Below are 22,615 nucleotides of genomic sequence, written 5' to 3'. Positions count from 1 at the left end.
CTCCCACACAGGTGCAGGGTCCCAAGCCCCTCAACCACCCTCTACTGCTTTCCTAGGCCGCCAGCAGGAAGCTGGATGGGGAGTGGAACATCCAGACAGTGCCCTTATGGGATCCCAGTGCTCGCCAAGGAGAAGACTTAGTCATTGAGCCATCTCACTGGGCCCCCTCTTCTTTTTTTTTTCCCACTTTTCGAAAACTGTAAGTTACTGGGGACCAGCGCGATAGCGTAACGGTTAAAGTCCTTGCCTTGAACGCATCAGGATCCCCTTTGGGCTCTGGTTCTAATCCCAGCGGTTCTAATCTCTCTGAACTAAGGAGTGTCTCGTGTTTGACGTGTTAGCTCTGGGAGAACTTGGAAAGCTGCCTGAAAGAGCCGTAGGCAAAGTTTGCTGTCTTTTACCCCCACCTGTGACACCTGACTCTGTGTACATTGTCCCCTGCTTTCTACTCGGCCCAAAACCTGCCCAGGGGGCATGGCATGGTGCCTGCAACGTCAGCATCCCATACGGCTACTCTGCTTCTGATTCAGCCCCCAGCCAATGCAGCCATTTGGGGAGTGAAACAGCCAATGGAAGAACTCCCTCTAACTTTGCCTTTCAAATAAATTAAAATTGAAAAATAACTAAATAATAATAAATAAACAAACAAAAAAAACCCTGCCCGGGGGACTTCAGGCAGTCTGTTTGCTGGCACCAATGAGGAGCCTCCCTGTTCTCAGCATGGCTTGTTCAGGCTGCTTCCACAGAGCAGAAGTCAGTGAAGGCACCTGCTCGGTAGGTATTTGTGGGATGTACGCCAGTGAGGGACCTGTGAGGGTCAAAACGGCCTAAAGCAGACTGCAGAGCCCACCGAGAACATCCATGCATCCCCTTAGCAAGCTGGGCTGTAGCCCCAGAGTGATCCTAGGCTGTGCCTTAGCAACTGCACAGCTGCCTAAGCAAGCTACGGCTTTCATTCCTGTGTCATCATCATCTTTCTTTTAAAATCTTATTGTTTGTTTTTTATTTTTTGCATCAGTTCCTCCCCTCTTTTCTTTCTTTCTTTCTAAGATTTATTTATTTTTATTGGAACATCAGATATACAGAGGAGGAGAGACAGAGAGGAAGATCTTCCGTCCAATGATTCACTCCCCAGGTGACCACAACGGCCAGAGCTGAACCAAAGCCAGGAGCCTGGAGCCTCCTCCGGGTCTCCCATGCGGGTGCAGGGTCCCAAGGCTTTGGGCCGTCCTCGACTGCTTTCCCAGGCCACAAGCAGGGAGCTGGATGGGAAGTGGGACTGACTTGAGATTAGAACCGGCCCCCATATGGGATCCCAGCAGTGCATGCAAGGCGAGGACCATAGCCACTCAGTTCCTCCCTTATGATTTAAGCCCTCTCTTACAACTGTTATTTACTACTTAAGACTGTCCTATTATCCCAACCACAGGCAGGCCCAGACAGCCTGTGGTTTTCTGAATATCAGACTCCCAAATGTTTTCCCAGACAGACACCACCTGCTCTGTTCAGCCCAGGTCTCACATCCCAGACACACTCCACTCTGAACTCTCCTTTGTCCAGGTTTTGGCTTCCATAATTTGCTCACCTGGAATCTTTTTCCCACCCTAGTGTGCCTTCCCTAATCCTCCCTGTATCCTCTTGGCCCCTCATGGATGTCACTATTTCAGCACAAAAGGGCATTCTGAGGGCCAGACTTAGTTCTTAGTTTGTACAAGCAGAACCTAGCTGACTACAGAAAAAGAATGCTCCTTGAGCTGAGGGAATAATGTAAGTTTCTATTCACCATCCAACACAACATTCAGTGAGCTACTTAACGCAATACCGTGTGCTACTTTCTACTGACCTTCTCCTGTCCTATGACTTCTTGTTTCTTCAATCCAAAAGCAGAGAGAGCTTCCCCACCCACTGTTTCAGTACTCAAGTGCTCACAACCACCAGGGGATGTGCTTGGGCTGAAGTGGGAGCCAGAAACACAGTGCAGGTACCCCACATGGGCAGCGGGGACCCAACTAAACAGGAAGCCCGAAGTCAGGAATCAGAGCCAGGAACGGAAGCCTGTTATGGGATGCAAGTGTCTCGACACTAGGCTAAATAGCCACTCTCTCTATGAATTTGCAAGGCACTTAGTACTCAGAATGTGTGAATGATCCCAAAAGATCTACTCTCTTTACATTTTTCAAGAATAGTCTATTCACCTCCATCCACATTTCTTTCTGTCTTTTCTTATGGTGTTTACACAATTGGTTGGGGTGGGAAGGGTCAAGGACTACAGGAAAGTGGGTAAGACAACTACTTCCACACCTTCCTTCTCTTCTTTCTGTATCTAGGGGGAGGAGACAAGGGGAGAAGCCACACCCAGTATCCCATCTGCCTCAGTACCCAGAGATGGATAACAGCCACCTGATGTCATCCCAGGGTTCCCTATGTGAAGCATACTCTGAGGGTTCTGTTCTCCTTCTTCTGCTATGGTAACAGATGTCCTCTGCAGGCTCCAATGAACTGCCTAATCCTCCATGTGCATCTGGATATCACCACCTTCAGTAACTGAGGAGGCCCCACTCAGACACATGCACTCCATCGTCAGATCATAGGTCCTGCCACTCTCTCCATGGCTGGAGTTCTGAGCCCAGTGCTTCAGTTGGAGAGACACTCAAAGAAGTCTCATCTGAAGTAATCCCAGATTTGGCTCCTGTGTGTGTCCAACAGTATGGGCACTGAGTCATTCTGTCACCTACATCAGCCCTTACCACACATTGATAGTTGCAATTGTTAGGTCAGATCTATCTCCAGCTCCATCTCTTACACAAACCAATGGGTACACAGCCCAACCCTACCCACCACACACACGGCCCCCACATATAGAAGTGGGAGCTGCAGGCCAGTCAGAGTGATCCCATGCCACCCCCCTGGTCTGACCCTCAGTCCTGGTTCCTGTGCCTGCAAGCATGTGCAGTGGACTGGTCTAGTCTGTCCCACATCCCATTCAACTCTCATACACATCATTGGGCATTGAAGCCTAACTCAACCCATTCAACTTCACCCTCCAGGCCTCCCTCATGCTAGCAGGTGCTACTACCTGTCTAGCCAGGCCTTCCCCCAGTCCTGGTTCTCATGCTCACTAGTCGGAGTTGCAGCCCATCAGAGAAGTGCCCACGGCTTCCCTACTGGACCCATTCCCTATCCTGGATGTTGCACTCTTTAGGTGGTTCGGCAGTCTAGCTTGACAGGACTTGCCCCCAGTCCTAGCACTTGCCAGCTGATGCTGTAGCAAAACCTGACCAAACTGCACTTTACTTTGGCTCGTGCTAGCACCAGTGGACACAGTGGTTGGTTAGCCCAGCCTGGCTCTCCCCCTAATACAACTTACATGCAAGCAAACAGGAGTTGCAGCTCTGCCTGGCCTGGTCTCTCCCAGTCCCATCTCTCATGCTCAGTAGCAGGAGCAGTGGCACAGCAGGGGAGTCCCTCTATCTTCCCTACCAGGCTCCCACCCAGCCTCCCACCCAGCCCCCACTGAGACCATCCAGGCCTGCTGAGGTCTTGACCACTCCTTCAGGTGGGCGGCACCAGCATTGCCCACCCATTTCCTAATTAATTCAGAGACTACCAATGGGGAACATCTCACCTGTAGGTTCCCCGCCCAACAAGGAGGGGTCAAGGAAGGCTTAAAACTCCAAGACCCTTCCTCAAACCTTTGGTGTCTCTCTCCCTCCTCTTTCGAGAGGCACCCCACCTCCCGGCTTTCTCTCTGGAGGTGCTTCCCCTTCCCTCTTCCTTCCCTGCTCCCCTGGTCCCTTCGCAAATAACTTTTCTGTTTGCAACAGATTCCCAGCTTTTTATTTCTATACTAAGCTGAGGAAAGAACCCACCAGGCATTTCTGGTAACACCCACCGAGTCCCGCACAATCTGGTGGGTGCTGGGATCCTATCTGGCATGGCCCGCCTTACCTTAGCATGTGCAGACAGGGACTGTAGCCTGGCCTGGCCCGCCCTACCACCAGTTCCAGCTCACACTGGTAGGTGCTGCCACCCAACCTGAGCTAGCCAGCCCCCAGTTCCAGCCCAAATGTGAACTACCTGGTACTATGGCCAGACCCAGTCCTTCCCATACCCATCCTGGTTCTCAGATCTGCCAGTGGGTGTTATGAACTGGCCCAGCTTGGCCCACCCCCAGACCTGATCCACATGTATGCTGGTGGGTACTTTAAACTGGCTTGGTTTGGGCTGCTCCTTGTCTTGGTTCTTGCACTCAGCTGCAGGGACTACGTCCTGACAAAGGAGTGTCCCAAGCTCCTCAATCAGGTCTCCTCCCAGTGGCAGATCTTGCTCACATCGGTGGGTCCTTAGCCTGGGCTGACTTAGTCCTCCTCCTCTCTGGCAGGAACAGTGGTCTTGCCAAACCAGCCCACACCCGTTCCAGTTCGTACTGTACCAGCCATACCTGGCACACGCTCAAAGAGCTCTCAAGTGATTCAGTGGGAGCCAAGACCTAGCCCAGCCCATTCTACATCCACCCTAGCTCTCAGGAGTACCAGTGGGTGTTGGAATCAAGGCCAGTTTGGCGCACCCTGACCCAGGCCACATCCATGCTGAGGGACACTGCAGCCATGTCCAGCCCAGATCGCTACCCCCATTCTGGCCCTTCGCGTTCACCAGTGGGAACCACAACCCAACCAGGGTGTGCCCTTAGTGCCCCACCCAGGCCTATTCCCAGCCCCTGATCTTGTGTGTGCCAGTGGTAGCTCTGACCAGCTCGGCATGGCCCTGCCCCTCTTAGCGTTTGCCAGGTCCATCTACATTTCCATCACACAGTTCACTCAAATCCTTATCACATCCCGCATAAAGTACTAGAGTCCCTTCCTAACGAGGCTTCTTACCTCTAGTCAGATGGCGCTCACATTTGCTTTCCACTTTGCTATCTTATGTCCTTATTCTCCTTTAAAATAGTTTCTTGTCACCATCAACATCTCCTTTTACTTTTTTAAAAAACATCCCATGTCATAGTTACAAACATTGTATAGTATCTTTGCTACTCTTTCAAAATCAAATCTGTAAATATTATAGTCCAACTACCCAGAAGTTCCTCTCCCAAGCTTACAAGTGCTTCATGCTTTGGCTTCATAGTGTTGCTTTATTTTTAGTCCCTTTATACTTAATACAGGTTTTTAAATTATTTTGAATTATTACAGGTTAATATATTGTATTTGAAAGAGAGAAGCAGCATACAATGAAATCTTTCTCATATGCTGGTTTATTCCCCAGATGTCCTGAACAGCCAGGACCCGACAGGCAAGACCAAAGTCAGGAGCTGGGAACTCAACGCAGGTTATACGGATGGCCAGGACCCAAGCACTTGCTCCTGCTGCCCGCCAGGGTGCCCGCCAGGGTGCCCGCCCAGCAGCAGGAAGTTGGAATCGGGAGCAGAGCTGGGACTGACCCCCGGCACTCTGATCCTAAAGTCCATCCTAAATAGACTTTGAAACTGTGTCAAATACTGGCCCCCTTTTTGACAGTTGACAAAAAGTGTGAAATTTTGTAAACGTATCAAAGGAAAAAAGCGTAATGAGCATCTATTTGCTCACACCTACATTTCAGCAGCTATCACATGCACCTCATTGGTTTTACATATCTTATTTCTTTTTTCCCTATTTAAAAAATCTTATTAATTTTTATTGGGAAGTCAGATATACAGAGAGGAGAAAAGACAGGAAAAATCTGCTGATTCATCCCCCAAGTAGCTGCAATGCCCAGAGCTCTGCCCATCTGAAGCTAGGAGCCAGGAGCCAGGAGCCCCTTCCGTCTCCCACATGGGTGCAGCACAGTCTCAAGACTTTGCGCCATCCTCAACTGCTTTCCTAGGCCACAAGCAGGGCTGCTGAGTTAAGAACTGGCACAAATATGGTATTCCGGTGCATGCAAGGTAAGGATTTTATCCACTAGGCTACTGTGCCAGGCCCTTTCCCTATTTTTGAACCAAATACCTGACACATTAAATGCAAGTCCTGAAAATAAATAATATTTTTATTACAGATGCCGGAGGGTGTACAGGGTAGAGGTAGGTCTGGAAATGCCATAAATGCTGGTGTGGCAGAAGACCATCATCATCAATTTCAGACCACAGCCAAGCGCTTATTGCCAGGAACCCCAGTTCCCCAAAGACCGAATCTATTCTTTGTTATGCACAGCTGGTTTTCTGTAAGGAACTAGTTGTAGTCATTGTTTTTTCTTTTTTAAGATTTATTTATTTTTATTAGAAAGTCAGATTTGCAGATAGGAGAGACAAAGATCTTCCATTTACTGGCTCACTCCTCAAGTGACCGCAACGGCTGGAGCTGACCTGATCTGAAGCCAGTAGTCAGGAGCTTCTTCTGGGTTTCCCACGTGGGTGCAGGGTCCCAACATTTTGGGCCGTCTTCTATTGCTTTCCAGGCCACAAACAGGGAGCTGGATGGGAAGTGGAGCAGCCAGGATATGAACCAGTGCCCACATGGGACCCCAGCACATAAAAGACTTCACTAGGCTAACACGCTGGGTCCAGTCATTGCTTTTTCTTACCATCTTGTTTTCTCCGCTAGTTTATTCATTGCCCGTCAAGGAAAGGATCTCCAAGGCTATTACCCTGGGCAACTAGCAAGATGTCACATTGCTCATGGTGTGAAGAAAGCTTCCAGGTGAGACACAGCCCTGGATCTAAATTCTCTGGATGGTCACCAAGGCAACAATGCTAAGAAGCAGGGGAGTGTGGGGGACAGGGAGAGGACACATTTTACTTATTTATTTTTTAAAGATTTATTTTTATTGCAAAGTCAGATATACAGAGAGGAGGAGAGATAGAGAGGAAGATCTTCCATCCAATTATTCACTCCCCAAGTGAGTGCAACAGTCGGTGCTATGCCGGTCCGAAGTCGGAAACCAGGAACCTCTTCCGGGTCTCCCACACGGGTGCAGGTTCCCAAAGCTTTGGGCCGTCCTCGACTGCTTTCCCAGGCCACAGGCAGGGAGCTGGATGGGAAGTGGAGCTGCTGGGATTAAAACCAGTGCCCATATGGGATCCCAGAGCATTCAAGACGAGGACTTTAGCCACTAGGCCATGCTGCCGGGCCCGGACACAGCATTTTAACACTATTAATGATTACAACAGTAACAACAAGCATCATTTCATAAATAGGAAAGAAGCTTGGAAGCTGCTAACAGTGTTTTTCTTTTCTTTTTTTTTTTTAAGATTTATTTTTATTATTATTTTTTTATTGGAAAGGCGGATATACAGAGAGGAGAGACAGAGAGGAAGATCTTCCGTCCGATGATTCACTCCCCAAGTGAGCGCAACGAGCTGATACTATGCCGATCCGAAGCCAGGAGCCTCTTCCGGGTCTCCCACGCGGGTGCAGGTTCCCAAAGCTTTGGGCTGTCCTCGACTGCTTTCCCAGTCCACAAGCAGGGAGCTGGAAGGGAAGCGGGGCTGCCAAGATAGAACCGGCGCCGATATGGGATCCCGGGCGTGCAAGGCGAGGACCTTTAACCACTTGCACCACCGCGCCGGGCCCTAACAGTGTTTTTCTAATGATGATAATATCATTAGTATTTTGTATTTCATTCTTAGTTCTTCCTCTATACTGTCCAGATTTTCTGTAATGAGCAGACCTAAGTACAAAATTTTATGAAATAAAGCAGTTTAAGAAGCACCCTGTGTTTAGAATTTCAACTTGTCAAATAACCTCATCTTCCAAATACTTTGAGTGAAATAATGACATCTCCAGGTGCAGTGTTTTTTTTTTTTTAAAGATTTATTTTTATTATTTTTTCATTGGAAAGGCAGATATACAGAGAGGAGAGACAGAGAGGAAGATCTTCCGTCCGATGATTCACTCCCCAAGTGAGCGCAACGGGCCGATACTATGCCGATCCGAAGCCAGGAGCCTCTTCCGGGTCTCCCACACGGGTGCAGGTTCCCAAAGCTTTGGGCCGTCCTCGACTGCTTTCCCAGGCCACAGGCAGGGAGCTGGAAGGGAAGCGGGGCTGCCGGGATTAGAACCGGCGCCGATATGGGATCCCGGGCGTGCAAGGCGAGGACCTTTAACCACTTGCGCCACCTCTCTGGGCCCTCCAGGTGCAGTGTTAACAAAAAGAGAACAGGAATGAAAATGCAGGCGCCCTGACATTATCTATTTTCAAGTTTAGGGTCACTGAAAACCACAGGAGTTAAAAAGCACCAACTCGGATAACTTATGAAATGTTCGATCTTGGCCAATTTTTATTAATAAAAATAATTGATGTAAGATGCCAGAACATGGTAAACATCCAACATAAGATTTAGCTATTCCAAAACCTCATCTACTAATGTTCACATCTAGTGCCCCTTTTGAAGCACATATAGTAATAATTTTCACACCCATAGCAACTTGGCTCTCACATTTTTTTTATTTTTAAAATGTAGAACATTAGGGGCCCCGCAACATGGCCTAGCGGTTAAAGTCCTCGCCTTGAACATGCCAGGATCCCATATGGGCGCTGGTTCTAATCCCGGCAGCTCCACTTCCCATCCAGCTCCCTGCTTGTGGCCTGGGAAAGCAGTCAAGGACGGCCCAAAGCCTTGGGACCCTGCACCCGTGTGGGAGACCCAAAAGAGGTTGCTGGTTCCCGGCTTCGGATCGGCGCAGCACCGGCTGTTGCGCTCACTTGGGGAGTGAATTATCAGACGGAAGATCTTCCTCTCTGTGTCACTCAACCTCTCTGTATATCTGACTTTGTAATAAAAATGAATAAATCTTTTTCTAAAAAGTGGAACTTTTAGAAAACATTTATAATCAAAAATGAAAGTGAATCATTATCTCATCCAGAGATAATCATACAGAATCGGATCTATTCCAAAATACTATGTGACAGCATTTTAAAATCTCTTTTTGTGGCAACAGTTTTAATGAAATAATTCATATACCATACTATTTATCCACTTGAGTGTTTAACTCAACTGAAGCTTTTGTCTTTGTTTTTTTTTCTGTTTTGTTTTGTTTTTTTAAAGATTTATTTTATTTACTGGAAAGTCAGATATACAGAGAGGAGAGACAGAGAGGAAGATCTTCCGTCCAATGATTCACTCCCCAAGTGACCACAATGGCCAATGCTATGATGATCCGAAGCCAGGAGCCTCTTCCAGGTCTCCCGCGCGGGTGCAGGGTCCCAAGGCTTTGGGCCGTCCTCGACTGCTTTCCCGGGCCACAGGCAGGGAGCTGGAAGGGAAGCGGGGCTGCCGGGATTAGAACCGGCGCCCACATGGGATCCCAGGCGTTCAAGGCGAGGTCGTTAGCTGCTAGGCCACACTGCCAGGCCCAACTGAAGCTTTTGTTTAAATTTAAGACTACACTTGAACTTCCTCAATTTCAAAAGCTATAGTCCTACAATATCACCTTTGGAGGTGGTGTGTTATTCTTGTCTTATTTTCGTATCCTTGTCTAAATATTTCCACATTTTCCTTACATGAAAGTTGTTTCCACTCTTTATTATCATAATACTTTCAGAAGCCTTCTTATAGCTAAGTCTTTTTTTGATATTGCTAATTTCTGGAATTGCTGGGATAAGCTACAAATGCTTTTTCAAGGCCTTAATACTCATCACCAAAATGTTCTCAAATTGTGCCATGAATGTATAGGAGTTTATGACATCCATCAAAACACAAAGATTCCCCTTTTGGCTAGTCTGGCCAAAAGAAATGTATTGGTTTCTTGGAAGAATTATGATGGGCCAGGACACCGGGGGGATACAGGCTACGGGGACGTAGCTATGCAGGATGCAGTGAACACCTCTGTGATCTGTGAAGAGAGGACCAAGTTCCCTGGGCAGTGTGTTAGTGCCAGCTTTTATCAGCCTTGTGGCCACTTCCCAGAAATGAATTTCAGCTGAGGAAATGGACCGCTTTCCTTACAGTGGGTGTTCACACAGCTATTTCTGTTTCCACTTAGACCACTCATAGACTTGGCCATGCCTCCTCCCAAGAGACAAAGTCCACATCACCCTCAACTAGACCAACAAACACTCATTCGATATATTTGCTTTCGAAGACATTCAAGACCTGCTGAACCATGGTATAAAGAAACCACTTACCAAAGAGACTATTCTCTGCCATTTTACAAGCTTGGTAAGTAGGCTGGCTGCAGTGTCCCCGTCAGCATGTCCCTCAGGCCTGTATCCCGAGCACCAGGTTTGGAACATGTGAGTCTGCCAGAGTGAGGGTCTTTGTATAGGTTACACCTCTGTGTGCTGCAATACGTGCAAGAGGACAGAGGGGACTAAAGCACCTGAGGGAACCCCGGGATGTGCATGGAACACCTATCCCAGTAGTCTTCATGTCCCTAGAGTCCCGGGGCTTTGATCTGTTAAGTGAATGCCTTCAGCATGCACCACTCAACTCTTGAGTGTCCTTCCGGCTCTCAGAGGCAAGTGCAATTATTGTACCCACTTTACAGCAGGAGGAGGCCCAGCTGCCGACACAGCTCAGCTACCAGTCCCACAGCCCACCGTGTGGAGATGGGGAAGCAGACCACAGACCCAGGCTGTGGAGCTCCCTGTCACCTGCACCACTGTTTAACAGTTCACTCTAAAGCAGGTCACTTTTCCCAAAGGAATAAAGAAAAAGGCCAATAAAGACAGGAAAACTAACATAAATCAGGAGGAGGAGGGTGAAGTGGAAAGGTCTGCTTTCCTTCTTTTTACCTCCCTGGGCTGTAGAAGGGTGGGACATCAGAGCAGAGCCAAGCAGGAGGGCACAGATGAAGTCAGTGTGGGGGTGCCACTGGTTCACAGGAAGGGGTATAGGTTAAAAGCTCACAAGCAGGGCAAAGCTGGGTTCCAGAAGCCGAGAGAACATTGATCCCCGAGAAGGGAGGATGCTTAATCCCCTGTGTGACAGTGCCAGCCCCTGGGGTGATATATTTTCTCCCTCATGTTTTCTGTGGGTTAAGGATTCAAGAACTGTTCAACTGGGCAACTTGGGCCTGGAGTATCTCTTGGGGATGCAGTCAGATGTCAGATGTCACCTGTAGGTTGGACTGCGGATGCAGAACCCACCCCTCACGCAGCTCACGCACATGGTTAAGCTGATGCTAGAATCTTCTCAGCAAAGTTGTTGGAATGTCCTCAGACCACAGAAGTTAACTCCCTAACGAGAAACAAGCCTAGACAGAAACAGCAGCGGCTTTCCAAAAGTCATGTAGTATCACTTCTGATGTATCCTCTCCACCCTAGGACAATATGGGGGAGAAGCACAGAGGGCATGGATCCCAAGGGACAGAAAGCACAGGGGTCCATCTTGAAAAGTGGCACCTGTAGCCTGCCAAGTGTCCATGATGGCCTAAACATGGTGTTATCCTGGGGACCAGTGATGAGGATAAAGAAGACCCAACTCTGGCAGAGCTGGTGGTGTGATGGAAGATGCAGAATAAGCACAACCTTATTAAAACACTGTAGATCGTGCCAGGGCTCCAAGGGAGAGGAACAGAAGGGAGAAGGTACTTTGAACAGAACAGCTGGGGAAAACATCTATGTAATTATTATTCACTGTACTGTGAAGAGTAAAAATGACAGTAAATTCTAAAGCTTGGAATCTGAAAGGGATTGAGTTACTAAGGAACAGAAGAAAGGAAGCCAGGGATGAGTGTTGGGGAACAGCACGTTAAGCTGCTGCCTGCAAATCTGCATCCTATATGGACAAGAGTTCAAGACCCGGCTGCTCCACTTCCCATCCAGCTCCCTGCTTGTGGTCTGGGAAAGTAGTCAAGGATGGCCCAAGTACCACTCATGTGGAAGACCTGGATGAAGCTCCTAGCTCCTAGCTTCCATCTGACCAAATCCCAGTGGTTGCAGCCACTTGAGAAGTGAACCAGGGAATGGAAATTATCTCCACGTGTTGTCTTATGTCTGTCTGCCTCTCTGTGTCACTCTGCCTTTCAAATAAAGAAAAAGAAAGGAAGTTATTGTTGTTTGGTGGATAGTGAGTGAGGGTAAGAATGATGCAATGATTGGATGTCACTGAAAGAGCAAGGGGAAGACACTGAAGCAGATTAAATACAAGAATGATGTGCTACTTATTCTCCGAACTGTCACCAGCTTGCTGTTCAGCTTCACTGGAAACTAGTTAGTGGTGGCCAGGATCAGCAGGGAAGATGAAGAGGGATAAACAGATTCCACAGATGTTCTTCATGTGAAATCAGTTAGACTTGGTGACAGAATTGACGGTAGGCACATTTTCACTCTTTCATACTTATCCCTCAGTAAATACTCTGAGAGCCCACTTCAGTGCCTGCTGATGCAGTAGGTTTTGACAGTAACAGATGAAACAAAAAAACAAAGTTTCCACGGTCCAGGAGCTTCACAGATATCATCTCACAATTCCACCTGCCACGGACGCTACAAAGCCTGTCTTCCCATTAACAGTAGATGGCATATCTAAATGAGTAGGGATTTGCATTTAACATTCAACTCTGAGGTTTTTTTGACTTGGAGACTAAAGATAGACTCTAAAGGGCTGGGTGCAGTGACTCAATGGCTAAATCCTCACCTTGCAAGCACCGAGATCCCATGTACGTGCCAGTGCATATCCTGGGAGCTCCATTTCCCATCCAGCTCCCTGCTTGTGGCCTGGAAAAGCAGTTGAGGATGGCTGAGGGCTTGGGACCCTGAACCCATGTGGGGGACCCGGAAAACGTTCCTGACTTTGGATCAGCTCAGCTCTGGCAACTGTGGCCATTTGGGGAATGAACTAGCAGATGGAAAATTTTTCTGTCTGTTCTCTTTCTATAAATCTGATCTGCCTTTATAATAAAAATAAATCTTTATTAAAAAGAGAGTAATCATAAGACGCTCTTACTGTTGCTTTAGTTAAATTTCTTTCTCAGCACATATCAGTTCACTTATCTATTTAAGAAGCATTTATTAGGGATCAGTGCAGTAGTATAGCGGCTGAAGTCCTCATCTTGCATGCTGGGATCCCATATGGATGCCGGTTCTAATCCCAGTGGCCCCGCTTCCCACCCAGCTCCCTGCTTGTGGCCTGGGAAAGCAGTCGAGGACGGCCCAAAGCCTTAGGACCCTGCACCTGCATGGGAGACTGGAAAAAGCTCCTGGCTCTTGGTTTTTGGCTTTGGCTCAGCTCAGCTCAGCTCCAGCCATTGCGGGCTCTTTGGGAGTGAATCAAAGGACGGAAAATCTTTCTCTGTCTGACTTTGCAATAAAAATAAATAAATCTTTTTTTTTAAAAAAAAGAAAACATTTATTAAACACCAACTGTGTGCAGGACACACAGAGGATCCATAGATGACTGACCTCAGAGAACCTGAAAAGCCTGGCAGGATCAGACTCCCCACAGAGCCAAGCTTCTCCTGCCCAATTCATTTGATGTTAAATACTTCAAACAAACACAAGGAATCTTCAACAGATGCTTGCAGAATGCATGCTATGAAAAAACTATGCAGCATTATCAAAGAATTATTTGCATCAAAACAGACTACTTAATTCCTATTTTTTTAAGACATTTTTATTTGAAAGGCCTAAAGGTTACAGAGAAGGAGACACAGAGAAAGAGAAAGATCTTTCGTCCACTGGTTCAATCAATAAAATGATCACAATGGCTGAAGCTGGGAGTCATAAGATTTTTCCAGGTCTCCCATATGGGTACAGGGGCCCAAGGCCTTGGGCCATCTTTTGGTGCATCCCATTAGCCATTAGCAAGGAGCTGGTTCAGAAGGGGACACAAACCAGAACCACATGGGATGCTGAAGCCACAATCAGAGGCTTAGCTTACAACGCCACAGCATGAGTCCCTTACTTTCACTTTTCATACTCTTTTTGAAGTAATCCCATATGAGCTTTTAGTAGCAGTGTGACCCTTAGGCTCTGTGAACTTCAACTTTCAATCTATAAAATGAATAAAAATAATATCTAAAAGTAAAGATATCCATATAAAGGATTTAAGCATTTTGCTTATACCCATCAACAATTAAGTCTTCAAAAAGTTAGACATTGTTATGGATCAAGAATAAACACATGGCATAATAAGTATTTGTAAACAAACTAATATAATGGGATTGCATCTTATACTGAGACCAGGTTCTAAAACCAACACATAGAGCAAAATAAATAAGTAAATAAAATTAAAATGACAATGTAAGTTATCCTTAAAAAAAATCTCTTAAATTGCTAGTGATAATAAATGCTCTCAGATTATTAAAGTACTCGGAATATATGAAGTTCTGTTTTGTTACAATATTATCAATGAAATCCTCTGGTCTTTGGCCCATTGATCCATGACAATATTCATTTTGAACCTTCTTGAACTTTATCTTTGGATGAGCAGTATTATTAGTGAATGCTGGTAAGAAGTGGTGAGAGATAAAGAAATCTAAAGGGTCTGACTTTTGGGATAATAGCCATTGCAGTTTGATACAAAGACAATACAAATAGCTGTTCATATAGGATTAAAATGGTTTGGGGATCTTAAATCCCATAAATTCTTTTATTATTGTGCACAATTACTCAAAAATTATGATAAAACTAAGGGGAAAATGGTCTTAAAATAAATCATTAATTTGTTTTAAATTTCAGATTGGGACCAGAAATTGACAACGATTTCACTGAATCCGCAGCCACTTAATTTGCCACCAGAGCTCTACATTTGTGAAGAGAGATGTGGCTTTGAAAGAAATGCTTTAAAATGAAGATAACCATGGAATTTGAACAAAAAACATGTGGTGGTATCTTAGAAAAAAACTGGGAGAATAAAGTAACAACACCCATTTGGGTCATGCACGGAGTCCCTCCTTGAGGGCTCTCTGGCCCTTCGTTCAAGGGACTCGGGTTCAACACACTGGCTCAAGGCTGGAACTGACCGAGGGGCCAGGGCTGTCTGTTCTTATGATCTGAGCTGGGCTTTTGTTTCACTTGATCTACATCTATACGGGCTAAGTAAGAATCAGGGAGACATCCTATCTATTTCATTCCTAGAAACATCATGATTAACCAGCCAGTGCTGTAAGTCTTTACGAGTCAAGACTATTTTGATTGCTATTGTAACCCCGTCACCAATCCTGTCCACACTTAGCAGGTGGAGTAATCTCCAATTATTCCCACTGCATTTATGTTTTCTGGTTGAGTGGTGGTGGTTGCCCATCTAAGTTTGGTTCTAGCAAGAAGAACCACCAGGGGGCTCTTCAAGGATCCTGTTGCTTCTCTCACAGTTCTCCTTCGAAGGATCGGTGAAAGGTGTCTTCTGAACCCTCAGTGTGCTGCAGGTTCCAAATGACCAGATCTTGTAACACCCTTACTCAAGCAACATTAAATGCAGAAACTCCTCTTTGTGAGCCCCTATCAACAAGTTATTCAGATCCAACTTTCAATTTTCCTTCTAGCACTATGCCACACTCTTACATCCATTTCTATATACGTTCTTATGTTCTCCAGATTTCTGACTGTAGAAATTGGAAAACTTAGGGCCAGCATAGTGACATAGTGTACCAATCCTCCATCTGCAGTGCCAGCATGCCACATGGGCATCAGTGAAAGTCCCAAAGCTCCACTTTGATCGGCTCCCTGCTAATGATCTGAGCAAGCAGCAGAGGATAGTCCAAGGCTTTGGAGCCCTGCATCCAAGTGGAAGCTGGCTCCCAGGTCTTCAAGCCAGGTCAGCTCTGGCCATCGCCAACATCTGGGAAGTGAACCAGCAATGGAAGATCTCTCTTTGTAACTCTTTCAATTAAATAAGTCTTAAAAAAACAAAAACAAAAACAAAGCACCTCAAATAGCTTTTTTGCAGTATAGTTTACCTCTTTATAAGTCACACAATACCACATTAGCTAGCACATGAGGCTAGTGTTACTTCTAGAAGCAAAGAAAGGTGGCCAGGATGAATACTAAGAGCAATCAGCAGGTGTGCTCGCACAATAACTGTTCAGAGAAGCTGTTACCATCTTCTCAGAGAAATGTTCGGTCAATGCCCTCAGAGAGAGCTGGATAAACAGATAATAACTGGGGGTGTGAAGAGCGCCTATCAACAGGGATGGAGACACCACAACCACTTGGTGGCAGGAAAACCACTGGCAAGAGTCACTAAATTAAGGAGGTCAGGGCTGGCGTGGTGGCACATTAGGCTAATCCTCCAGTCTATGATGCAGGCATCCCATATGGATGCCAGTTCGTGTCCCAGCCACCCTGACTGATGCAGCTCCCTACTTAGGCCTGGAAAGCAACAGAGGATGGTTCAAGTCCTTTGCCTCCCTGCAGTCATATGAGAGCCTAGAAGATCCTGGCTCCCAGCTTCAGACGAGCTTAGTTCTGGCCATTTGAGGGGAGCAAACCAAACGATGGAAGATCTCTCCTCTCTTTGTAAAAACTAACAAGCAGGGCCCAGTAGCATGGCCTTGAACACACCAGCATCCCATATGTGTACCAGTTCTAATCCCGGCAGATCCACTTCCCATCCAGCTCCCTGCTTGTGGCCTGGGAAAGCAGTCGACAATGGCCCAAAGCCTTGGGACCCTGCACCTGCATAGGAGACCCAGAAGAACTCCTGGCTCCTGGCCTCAGATTGGCACAGCACTGGCCATTGCGCTCACTTGGGGAGTGAATCATCAGATGGAAGATCTTCTTCTCTATATCTCCCCTCCTCTCTATATATCTGACTTTGTAATAAAAATAAAAATCTTAGAAAAAAAACAAGCAAGCAAACAAATTCTGCCTTTCAAATAAAATTGTTTGCAAAAATTAAGGCACTCATGTCCTCAACTTTATCAGGATCTTCTTCTATACATTTCAGTTGGAAATTTATAAAATTTCATTTTTTCCTAATTAATGCCCTCACTTTAAACAGCAGATGCCTTGCACAGCTGGGAATGTTACATTCCTTATAATTTAGCCATCATTAGCAATTCAGAACGGTTGAACCATCAAAACCGTTTGAGCAGGACCCTCAGTGCATGCCCCATATCGGGGACCTGGGATGGGTGGGAGGCTGGGTGGGGCTTTTCCCTTTGTTTTTCCCCTGACCCCAGATACAGGGGAAAATGATGATATTACTGTGGAAACAACTGTCTTACCCACTTTCCTGTAGCCCTTGACTCTTTGTACCCTAACCAACTATGTAAGGTTATTAAAAAAAAATCCAAGAAAAAAGAAATTGTTCTGAAATATTTTAGAAACATCTACCATGTTGTAAAAGGGCATATCCTATCGCTATCTTCATTGCATTTGTGTCTTGTCTTTAATTTGAAGAACCCAAATGATAAAAAAAATTCTAGCTTCTAAGAAAATCCCTTTATTGAAATTCATTTGTATATTTAATCAATAAATAAATGGTTATCGCAAAAAAAAAAAAAAAGAGAGAGAGACAGAAATATATCTACTGACTCACTCCCCAAATGCACACGATAGCTGGGGTTGGGCCATGCTGAAGCCATAAGCTCCAGTCCCCAGCTGGGTCTCATGTGGGTCACAGGAAACAATTACTAGCTGCCTTTCAGGATGTGCATTACCAAGAAGCTGGAAGTGGCAGTGGAATCAACAATCAAACACAGGAAGTCATTATGGAAGGTTTCCCAAGCCGTGTCTATGCTACACACTTTGAAATAAATAAATAAATGATTACAAAATCAGTATTATCCTACTCCAGAGCCAGAGAGAGAGAAACACGGACAAAAGTACCAAGTGCTCGTAGTGGCCAGGTTTAGGGCCAAAGTGAGGCTCTGAGATTGCAGTCCAGTCTCCCATGAGTGGCAGAAACCTTAGTACTCGAGTCATCACTGCTGCTTCCCAGAGCCTAGACTGTCAGGAAGCTAGAAGCAGGAGCTAGAGAGAGGGACTGAACCCAGGACTCTAATGCGGATTATGGGAGTCCAAACCACCAGGCCAAACAGCCATTCCTCTGATTTTTTTTTTTAATGTAACCTTTTCCCATGGGAGATGCCATTTTTAGATATCTCTGAAGATGTCACACATGCTTGCTTTTATTTCTAAAACGTCTGTTTTCCTTTTTTATTTTTTTTTCCAGTAACAATGCCATATTTTTTTCCCCTTTTTATTATAGTGGCTTTATTTTAACAGCTGGTGAGGAAAACATTTATTTCCTTTTCAAAAACACCTTGGAAACGTATCATTCTCTCTTACACCTAACAGAAAACAGACGGATAACATTAGCCCTTTCTCCACAGAATCACCTTGCCCTGCCTTCCAGTTTCCTTCTGAGTTTTGAAATTTGGAGACATGGTTTTTGTTTTAGTCATTTTCCTGTGTTCTCATTTTAGCTTGCAATCTTCTATTAATCTACTACCAATCTCATCAGCCTCATCAGTGCCTCCCTCTCTCTGTTCAGGGGCTCTAACTTGCTAAAGTCTTCTTAGCCTCTGGGCCTTTGCCATTATGTTCCTGCCTGACTACTCATTCACTTGGCCTGTTAAAACATTTCCACCAAAGCCTTCTTGGATCCTTTCCATGCATAGATTCTCCTTGGCTGTACCCTGAACTTTTCCACAGTAGCACATAACAACATTTATAAGATATATTTAGGAGCCAGCATTGTGGTGCAGGAAGTTAAGCCAATGCCCACAACACCAGCATCCCATATAAGAGCACCAACTCAAGTTTCAGCTGTTTTGCTCACATTACAACTCCTCATTACTGTATCTAGAAAAACAGCACAAGACGGCTCAGGTGCTTGGGTCCTTGTCACCCACTTGGGAGACTGAGATGGAACATGTCCAGCCCAGCCCAGTCTGGCCCAGTCCCTGCTATAGTAGTTATTTGGGGAGTGAATAGACCGATGGAAGATCTTCTGTCTCTCCTTCTCTGTCAATAACTCCACCTTTCAAATAAATAAATATGATCTTTAAAAAAATTACATGTTTTACAAGCTGTATCCATTAAAGAAGATTGTATATTTCCTTCCCCGTCACCACTGTATACTCAGGATTTAACAGATTCTGATACGTGCCAAATATTGTTCTGATTATACTGTATACATGCATTAAAACACATTGTGTTCTACAAATACATATCATCAGCATTTGTTATTTTTTAAAAGTACAAAACTTGAGCCTGGTACAATGACTTAGTGACTAAATCCTTTCCTTGCATGCATCAGGATCTCATGTGGGCACCAGTTCATGTCCCACCTGCTCCACTTCCCATCCAGTTCCCTGCTTGTGGCCTTAGAGAGCAGTAGAGGACAGCCCAAAGCCTTGGGACTCAGCCCAGGTGGGAGACCCGGAGGAAGCTCCTGGCTCCTGGCTCTGGCCACTGTGGCCATTTTGGGAATGAACCAGCGGACAGAAGATCTTTTGTTTGTTTCTCCTCTCTGTATATCTGGCTTTTCAATTAAAAAAAAAAATCTTTTTTTTTTTTTTTAAAGATTTATTTTTATTATTTTTTCATTGGAAAGGCAGATATACAGAGAGGAGAGACAGAGAGGAAGATCTTCCGTCCGATGATTCACTCCCCAAGTGAGTGCAACGGGCCGATACTATGCCGATCCGAAGCCAGGAGCCTCTTCCGGGTCTCCCACGCAGGTGCAGGTTCCCAAAGCTTTGGGCTGTCCTCGACTGCCCCCCCAGGCCACAGGCAGGGAGCTGGAAGGGAAGCGGGGCTGCCGGGATTAGAACCGGCGCCCATATGGGATCCCCGGCGTGCAAGGTGAAGACCTTTAACCACTTGCGCCACCGCGCCGGGCCCAAAAAAAAAAAAATCTTTTAAAAAAATCAGAAAGCTTGAAAGATAAAGACTGCTATTATCTGAAGAACAGATCACTGCTTAACCATTAGCTAACTCACTTGAAAAGACAAAGTATCACTCAAACTGGCTGAAAATGAAATGTTCATACTATCAGTGAGACCTTTTTAAAAAACAAATAAGAGAACTCCTATTTGGAAAAGAAAATTGTTCTTTTTATTTGCCTTTGGACCCTTACTAATAAAGTTTCAATAATGCAATGGCTATAGCCAAGATGAGAATATGGACTTTAAAACATAAAAGTGATTTAGGGGCCTGGCGGCGTGGCCTAGCTGCTAAAGTCCTCACCTTGAACACGCCGGGATCACATATGGATGCTGGTTCTAATCTCGGCGGCCCCGCTTCCCATCCAGCTCCCTGCTTGTGGCCTGGGAAAGCAGTCGAGGACAGCCCAAAGCTTTGGGACCCTGCACCCGTGTGGGAGACCTGGAAGAGGCTCCTGGATCCTGGTTTCAGATCGGCACAGCATCGGCTGTTGCGCTCACTTGGGGAGTGACTCATCAGATGGAAGATCTTCCTCTCTGTCTCTCCTCTTCTATGTATATCTGACTTTCCAATAAATAAATAAAATCTTAAAAAAAAAAAGAAAAAAAAAGAATATTCTCTCTCTCTCTTTTTTTTTTTTTTACAAAAAGTGATTTAGATCCTTTCAAAGATTATATTTTTGACTCTTCCTCACCTAACTTTATATCCTACAGAGGGATAAAGCTCTTGCTGTATAAACTATTACCTCTCTTATCAGAACAAAACACAACACACAAATATGCTAGAAATATTTGGTTTTTTTTAATTAACTATTGATGGTATAATAAAATAACTGGCACCTAATTTAAACATTTAAAATAACTCATTGAAAGATAATGTAATAACACAGTATGTTAAGTAAGCCTAATTGTCAAAATAACATCTCTTTCTCTCTTTTTTTTAAGAAAGAAGAGAAGAAGGCATGATCAAAATTTGGGTTCATTTGGACACTTACAGACGATTTTGTAAGCATACTGACAGGCACAATGTTAAAAAATCAATCTATCAGATTTAGAAATAATCATGACAAAAAGGGAAAGATACACACTTCTGAGCTAATAGCTGAAATTAAAAAAAATATATCCACCAATTATCACAACAAATCCTTTAATGACTAATCCTATTTAACATTAAGGTTGTTTGAAGGAAAGGCTTTCCCCTTTGGACAATTCATTAGATGTTCAAAGTATTAAATAACTTATGGAGAGAAATAAGTTCTGCGTCTGTACAAATTAAAGGACCCTCCCTCCCCACCAAAGCTCAACTTTGCAATGGTCTTAGCAGAAAATAAACAGTTCACAATTTAAACAGAATTCATAGCATTACAAAAGTCTAAAGAACCCCTATTTTTTCATCATTTTTTTTTTTCACCAGCAAAGTTTACAATGACAAAATTGAATGATCAGAATGTAAAAATACTTGTGCAAAACTGCATTAATTGTTCTTACCATCTAATAGGGGCGGAACCCAATAACACATAATGACAATAATGAGGAAACACTACATTGAAAGTAACTCTATTTTCAATTTCAAACAACATGGATTATACTATATCACTAAACAGTGAAAGAAAACATGGCACCATGAGCAGCAGGAGCAAAGAGGATTCGGCAATTATGCCAGCCAAGGAAAACTGACACTGGAATAAGCCAAAGTGTATATCCACAACAGCCATCCAGCTTAGAAGACTGGGAACCACTGTAGGGCTTAAAACTCACTTCAATGTCTTTAATATGCAGCTAATAAAGAAATATTACAGTCTTTTCCTTCCCTCTCAAGGAGTGTTTCTTGTGTTGCTGATAATCCTTAGAAGAGCTGAATCATTGACTCTCTGGATTTTCCCACACCGATCCATTTAACTGGGGAAAGAAAGCGGGAGAATAAGATTAGCATTAATTTGTTAATAATATTCAATCTCTGGGAGTAAGACATTAATGGTTCCTAGCTTTTCTCAGCACCACTGCTTCATGTTTTCTAAGGAGGCTTTTTGCTGTTTTTTAGTATTAGCAGAGTATGTCTATTTCTAAGGAGGAAATAAGGTCAAGATCCTATATAGCTATGTTTGCCTCACTGTCTTAATTTAACAATAAAATATCGTCTAAAACCAGCAGAGACCTACAGAGGCTTTGGTCAAGTTTTTGCTTAACAGAGAACTTAAGTTTACCCTTGATAAATGGATGATGGAAGACACTGAAGCACTACCATAATGTTTATCTCAAAACTTTTTCTAATCATCTAGACCAGACGGTTTTAAGATTATTTGCTGAAGGTTCAATAATGTGCTGCTAAGACGAGCCTTAGTGGTATTGCACAGAAGTCACGGTTACCCTCACCAGTTTTTATATTTCATGATAACTTGACAATGAGCAGTAAGCAAATACGCATACTAAATCTCTAACACTAAGCTGGAAGGGGCACTAGCTATTCAAAAAATAAATCATGTTTGAAATGAACCACAATGAAAAATCAGAATAAGTATATAATAGGTATTATACAGATATTATAAATAAAAGGATAAAAGGACAAGGCAATCTGTTCAAAGAAACTAGATATAGTGGCAAGTTCATGATGCCTAACTCTCTCGTGTACATACATGTTTTAAAATAAATAAGCTTCACACTTTTATTCTTTAATAGGAGATTGTCTGTGTTGATTATTTCCTGATGTTTGCTCAAGAAAAACCCCAGCCCTCATGGATATTTTAGCCCAGAGTAAACAATATGAGTCAAAACAAAAAACCTGTAGTAAACTATCTTGGGTGGTGGCAAAGAGACAAAAAACAAAAACAAAAACGCTTGTTGCTAGGAGAGCAAAAGGACTAAGAATGAAT

At 44.6% G+C, this 22,615-nt stretch overlaps 2 protein-coding genes across 4 annotated transcripts in view; one reads left to right on the top strand and one right to left on the bottom strand.

Annotated features, from left to right (window-relative positions):
* Positions 1 to 15,215, top strand: part of CUNH1orf100 (chromosome unknown C1orf100 homolog) — a 63,047-nt gene extending 47,832 nt beyond the window's left edge. Inside the window, exons 3-5 of the mRNA XM_040968012.1 lie at positions 6,576 to 6,671; positions 9,957 to 10,132; positions 14,593 to 15,215. Of these exons, the coding sequence (XP_040823946.1) occupies positions 6,576 to 6,671; positions 9,957 to 10,132; positions 14,593 to 14,705 (385 nt within the window). The 3' untranslated portion in view covers positions 14,706 to 15,215. The remainder of the gene's footprint in view (positions 1 to 6,575; positions 6,672 to 9,956; positions 10,133 to 14,592) is intronic.
* A 5,312-nt stretch (positions 15,216 to 20,527) lies between these two features.
* ADSS2 (adenylosuccinate synthase 2) overlaps positions 20,528 to 22,615 on the bottom strand; it is a 33,044-nt gene continuing 30,956 nt past the window's right edge. For all 3 annotated transcript variants that reach the window (XM_040968319.1, XM_040968318.1, XM_040968320.1), the window contains exon 13: positions 20,528 to 21,644. In XM_040968319.1, the coding sequence (XP_040824253.1) occupies positions 21,592 to 21,644 (53 nt within the window). In that variant the 3' untranslated portion in view covers positions 20,528 to 21,591. The remainder of the gene's footprint in view (positions 21,645 to 22,615) is intronic.

Source organism: Ochotona curzoniae, unplaced genomic scaffold (assembly GCF_017591425.1).
Source record: "Ochotona curzoniae isolate NIBS_2020 unplaced genomic scaffold, NIBS_Ocur_1.0 scaffold_4683, whole genome shotgun sequence".
In the NCBI taxonomy this organism is placed as follows: domain Eukaryota; kingdom Metazoa; phylum Chordata; class Mammalia; order Lagomorpha; family Ochotonidae; genus Ochotona; species Ochotona curzoniae.
This window is presented reverse-complemented; position numbering and strand designations above follow the sequence as displayed.